Source organism: Nothobranchius furzeri, chromosome 11 (assembly GCF_043380555.1).
Source record: "Nothobranchius furzeri strain GRZ-AD chromosome 11, NfurGRZ-RIMD1, whole genome shotgun sequence".
Lineage (NCBI taxonomy): Eukaryota > Metazoa > Chordata > Actinopteri > Cyprinodontiformes > Nothobranchiidae > Nothobranchius > Nothobranchius furzeri.
In genome coordinates this window covers 34,402,207-34,408,206 of record NC_091751.1, presented here as the reverse complement: position 1 = coordinate 34,408,206, position 6,000 = coordinate 34,402,207, and the positions used below count along the sequence as shown (strand labels likewise).

The 6,000-nt window shown below is 46.4% G+C and overlaps 1 gene segment (V, D, J or C); it reads right to left on the bottom strand.

The window, feature by feature from the left end:
* Positions 1 to 730: 730 nt before the first annotated feature.
* On the bottom strand, positions 731 to 3,773 carry LOC107373770 (Ig heavy chain V region 914-like). The segment is given in 2 exon segments: positions 731 to 3,431; positions 3,596 to 3,773. Coding segments are annotated over 2 exon segments (360 nt in total).
* Positions 3,774 to 6,000: the final 2,227 nt, after the last annotated feature.

Here is a 6,000-nt window from a genome sequence, read left to right as displayed (position 1 = left end):
AAAGTGCATCAAATCCCCCTGTGGCATACAGCACACCAGCTCACATAAATGTGTGGGAATGAAGAATAAAACCAAACATTGGATAAGGTGCTGGGGTAAGGGTGGGGCTAGCTTAAATCTGGGAACAAATCCTGTCTCTGTAGTTTGAAGCATCTTCATTGTTGGGTTGTGGTGGATGTGGGTCATTCTCGTCCTGCTCTAGCTCATCCTCCTCCACATGGTCACTGGGATCCAAACAAATGCTGTACAGAATGCAGCATGCTGTCACAGTTGCACTAATATGTCCTATGTCTTTCATGTGAAGACATTTGAGCCTCCTAAACTTTGCTTTCAGCATGCCAAATGCGTGTTCAATGACAACACACGCCACATTCAGTTTTCTATTAAAGTAACTTTGGTTGGCTTTGAGGTGCCCATTATCCCTGCAAGGCTTCATCAGCTGTGGCAATAGGGGGTAAGCTGAATCTCCAATGATGTGCATGCCACTTGGGACCAGAGCCTGGGGGTCTTCTTCCAGTAGGTGTGCAACAGTTGTGTGGTGAAAGGCTCTTGCATCATGCCAGCTGCCAGGGTGCAATTTGGTCTGACAAAGGGAATGTGACATCCATCAACAGCACAGACTGTATTTGGAAAAACCTGCCCTCTGAAATCCGAGCTGTGAGGTGTGAAGCTGTTCACCAGTAGGCCAACAAATGTGTGATGACCAGGGAGCAGAAGTGATGGAGTTGTGCAAAAACTGTAGATATGTTGGATATGTTAAAACGGTCCGCCACTCCCCTGTATGACTCCTGATTTGCCAGCGTCCACAGACAGGCAAGAACACTTTTGGACAGGGCTAATTTGGTGTGCTGTCTGTTCATGTGGAATGGTCCCAGTGCCATCACTAGATACTAAATGGAAAAGTCAGAAAGTGAACATGATGTCTGAGCAAATATGAGTAGTGGTAACCATCACAAAAGCCTACCTCCACTTGTCCTCTGGAAAGTCTGAAGTGGCTTTGAAAGTCAGAATGACGGTATAAAGGAATAACATTCTCAACAAAGTGCTTCACTTTTGGCACAGACCTGAAAGAAATTATATGCACATTATTATTCTAATTTACATCTGAAGCAGTATCTTCAAAGGCGAAATCCGCAGCTTTGTTTAACTTTTGGACTATTTTCAAACGAATTTTTAGAACTTAAACAAAGAAACAGAAACAAATGCACATGGCGGTTGTATTTGGCGTTGTACTACTTTAATGCGGTTACCTACCTTCGCAGTTGATATCCATTTTCATGTATTTCATCTGCATCTATTCCATCCGCTATTATGAACGCTAACGCGATATCTTCAGCCATCGTCACCTGTGAGCTACACATGCAGGAAATTGTGTCCGACTTAAACGCCGGCTTTCAGCCACTCCCCCTGCTGCTTCCGTCTGCTCTCGTCTGTTTTCCAGGCGAGGCGCAGCTCAACTCGAACACGGCCACTGTGGCACAGGGATGGCCCCCTTGTCATCAAGGATTGGCTGCTTTGCGTAATGCTGATGAGAAAGCCTCAGTGAGAACAATGGGATATCTTGTCACAATCTACACACATCATAATATATCTGAACTGATCAACCGAGGAAATTTTGTGTTAAACCAAGCAAGATGCCTGCAGTATATGCCACTACTGACATACCCTGGCGCTGTCATAAAGAGGTGTACCACATCAAACCCTGCTAACAGTGTTCCCTTTGAGTTTGAAGGAGAACCACATTGCTGCATAGCTGAGGTATAAAGATATGTACAACACTACACTGGTGAAAATGGTGAAGAACTTGTTGTTTAAGGTGGACAGTGGTTAAAAACCAGTCTTGTTGCTGCTGAATCTAAATGCTGCTTTTGACACAGCAGACCACTGGACAGGCTAGAATGTTATATGGGAGTAACGAGAAACACACTTATGGCTGAAATCAGAGCTGTCTGGGAGATCACATGATGTCAGATTCAGAAGGACATGTCTGAAACCTTTGTGCTGAAGCATGGAGTCCCTCAAGGGTCTGTACTTGTCATGGTCTGTGTCTGCGTCTTTCCCCATGTGTCTCCTGATGTCCTCCATCCCTCTTTAGATTCCCCATTTGTGTCTCTTAGCGCCCTCATGTGTCCTTTGTCTGCATCTTATTTATGTGCCTTCTGTTTGTAGCCTTTCAGGTCATCCCCAGCCCCTCCAGTTGTAGCTCCAGCCTCTTTGTCCCAGCTCTGTGTGTGTGTCATTCCCCAGCTTAGTGTGTGTGTGTGTGTGTGTGTGTGTGTGTGTGTGTGTGTGTGTGTGTGTGTGTGTGTGTGTGTGTGTGTGTGTGTGTGTGTGTGTGTGTTCTTCTCCAGTCAGGTCCGGTGTCCTCCCCTGCTCCTCCTCCCTGATTAGTTATTGCCTTCACCTGGTTCTCTCCCCACACACCTGCAGCTCATCTGCCTCCCATTATGCCCCAGTCTATAAAGCCCTGTCTGTTTCTCATTATCTTGTCGGTTCATTGTTGTTTGTCAGTGTGATTTATTCTGTTAGTCTGCCCGTTCCTCTGGTGTTTTTGGATCTCCTGATCATTTCCTGATTTTTGGATTTTGGCTCCCTGCCTTTTGGATTTATTTTTATTTTTGGACTCATCCTACAATAAAAGGACTTTCTTTATATCAACTCCTGCCTCGTGTCATCCTGGGTATCTGCATTTTGGGTCCAAACAATCCTCTCAACGTGACAGTACTGGGCCCACTGCTGTTCTCAATCTATCTGCTGTCTCTGGGTGGCCTCCTATGTCCATTTGATGTATCCTTTATTGTTAATCGGCTGTCTGTCCCTCTCTCTCTGGGTAGCCCTTACAACTTGATTAAACTAGAAAAATGCCTATCCACTGTTAGAAGCTGGTTGTAAAATCATTTCCTGCTTCTGAATTTGGATAAAACAGAATTTATAGATGTTGAACCACTTGAACTCCACCAGCTTTATTGCAACTCCACCTTGTTTCTGCTGCTCCATGTGTCTGTTGTCTTTGTTATCAGTCCAACAACTCAACAACCAGTGGGTTCCCAGTGTGTGAGTCCCTCTAGTGGATGTTGTGGAGTATTGTGTTGTCTTTGCTCTGCAGGTTTTCTACACACTTTTACTGTTTCCTGTCACTGTGGGCTGCACAGCACAGTAGTACACAGCAGAGTCTGTCGCTGCAGCAGAGGAGATCAGCAGGTCCACACGTTTCTGTGTTTTGTTTATACGAGCTGAGAAATCAGACCGAATTGGATGAATGGATCCTCCCTCTGTGATGTAGAGCAGGAACTCTGGTCTGGATTTCTGCTGGTGTCTGTACCACTGGATACTGTAGATAGAACCGTCGTACTCACAGCTCAAGCTGATGCCTGTTCCCTCTGCAACAACTCCACTCTGTTCCTGGATGATCTTGTTGGTGGAGCCCATGGCTGCAAAAAGACACCTTCATGTCAGTTAGTCTGCAGGAGATTCAGACATCAAGAGACTCAACAGAAGTTCTTCACTTCAGGGTTCACATGTGATCAGTCAGAATGATTTAGAAAACCAGAGCAGGTCTGCTCCCAGTCAGGTCTTTCTGTGTTCTGGCACTCACCAATGCAGTGAGAGAAAAGCAGAAAGAGGTAAAGTAACATGTTTCACTTGTTAAAGTCACACAGCACTGCAGCAGAATGAAGCTAAGCAGCTTCTGAGCTGCACAGCCCTTCTCCTCAGCATCAGGATGCTTTAGTTCTGCACACACAAACCGTCTGATTGGCTGAGTTCTACAATGGTGGGAGGAGCCAGAGGAAAAGCCACATAAATGTTTTCTGCCTGAGGAACGAGTCGATGGTGAAACCTGACCAGGACTTAATCCTCAACTCAACTCAACGTCCATCAATGTCAATGTCAATGTGCAGAGCTAAATGAAAACATGTACAGAACCATCAGAATCTTTGGATTGTTCTGCAAACTTATCACCTGAAGATGAAGTCAGAGTCGGGTCGCGGGGGCAGCAGCCTAAGCAGAGAGGCCCACACTTCCCTCTCTTCAGCTACTTAGGCCAGCTCCTCCGGGGGAATCCCAAGGTGTTCCCTGGTCAACTGAGAGACATAGTCCCTCCAGCGTGCCCTGGTCTTCTTTTAGGTCTTCTCCTGGTTGGCCGTGCCCGGAAAACTTCACCAGGGAGGAGTCCAGGAGGCATCCTAATCAGATGTCCGAGCCACCTCAACTGGCTCTTCTCAGTGTGGAGGAGCAGCGGATCTATTCCGAGCCCTCAGCTCTCTCTTCACCACGACGACCGGCACAACGCCTGCATCACTGCAGACTAGGGTTGTCATGGTAACTGGTGTACCAGTAAACCCTGGTAAAAAAGTTGAAAATAATAACCGTCTTGTTTTTAAAAAATATAGTATCTCAGTGGAATACTGTAGCTGTGGTGTAGGCGTGCTGACCCATACCAGTGTGGAGGAGTAGCGGATCTACTACAAGCCCCTCTTTCTAGCTCAGCTCTCTTCACCACGACAGATCGGTACAACACCCGCATCACTGCAGACGCAGCACCAATCCGCCTATCGGTCTCGTGCCTCATCTTTCCCTCACTTGTAAACAAGACTCTGAGATGCTTGAACTCCTCCACTTGAGGCAGGACCAAAGGTAAAGCTCTGGGGTACCCCATACTCCAGGAGTCCCCCCCCCCCCCCACACACACACACACACATGTCCATCCCCCCCCCCCACACACACACACGCCCCCCGACAGGGCCTCCCGGGGGGATGCAGTGGAGTGTAGCTGAAACTAAACTGAACGTCATATGGGCGTAATGGGAAACACATTCATGGCTTAAATCAGAGCTGTCTGGGAGATCACATGATGTCAGATTCAGAAGGACATGTTTGAGACCTTTGTGTTGAAGCATGGAGTCCCTCAAGGACTGGGCCCACTACTGTTTTCAATCTATCTGCTGCCTCTGGGTGGCCTCCTTTGTCCATCTGATGTAACATTTATTGTTATTCCGCTGCCTGTCCCTCTCTCTCTGGGTAGCTCTTACAACTTGATTAAACTAGAAAAAATGCCTATCCTCTGTTAGAGGCTGGTTATAAAATCATTTCCTGCTTTTGAATTTGGATAAAACAGAATTTATAGATGTTGAACCACTTGAACTCCACCAGCTTTACTGCAACTTCACCTTGTTTCTGCTGCTTCGTGTGTCTGTTGTCTTTGTCATCAGTCCAACAACTCAACAACCAGTGGGTTCCCACTGTGTGAGTCCCTCTAGTGGATGTTGTGGAGTATTGTGTTGTCTTTGCTCTGCAGGTTTTCTACACATTTTTACTGTTTCCTGTCACTGTGGGCCTCACAGCACAGTAGTACACAGCAGAGTCTGTCGCTGCAGCAGAGGAGATCAGCAGGTCCACGCGTCTTTTATCATCACTCACAGTAAAACTCAGTCCAGACACTTTCTGTAATAGAAGTGTTTCTGTTCCTGTGTGAGAGATCAGGAACTCTGGAGGTTCTCCTGGATCTTGCCGGTACCAGAAGAAATAATCACCAATAGCAGCATCTCTAGAGTAATTGTAGGACAGAGTAACAGGGGTTCCTTCTAAACTGGACTCTTCATTCTTCACTGCAGTCAGCTGTTCACAGCTGACTCCTAAAAGAAGAGAAATAAGTTTGGAACTTTTAGAAAACCAACTCTTCAGAGTGAGTCAAACTCATCTAACTTTAGACTGAACATATTCCAAAGCTGTAGATTCAAACTGACCTGTTAGAATTGTGACAACCAGGAGAGAGAGTGCACAACAGTCCATGTTGAACAGAGTGAATGTTTGTGGTTTGTATGTTGAACTGTGTTGAATGTGGAAGTTTGTGTCTGTTCTATAGTTCAGTAACAGCTCAGCTCCTCCCTGAATCTCTCCGTCTCCTCCTTCATCCGTAGTTTCACTTCTCTCAGCTCCCCTTCCTCCTGGTTCAGCTGTCAGCGTCATTATAAATCTTTGTGAGGTGAGGAGGTTTGTTCT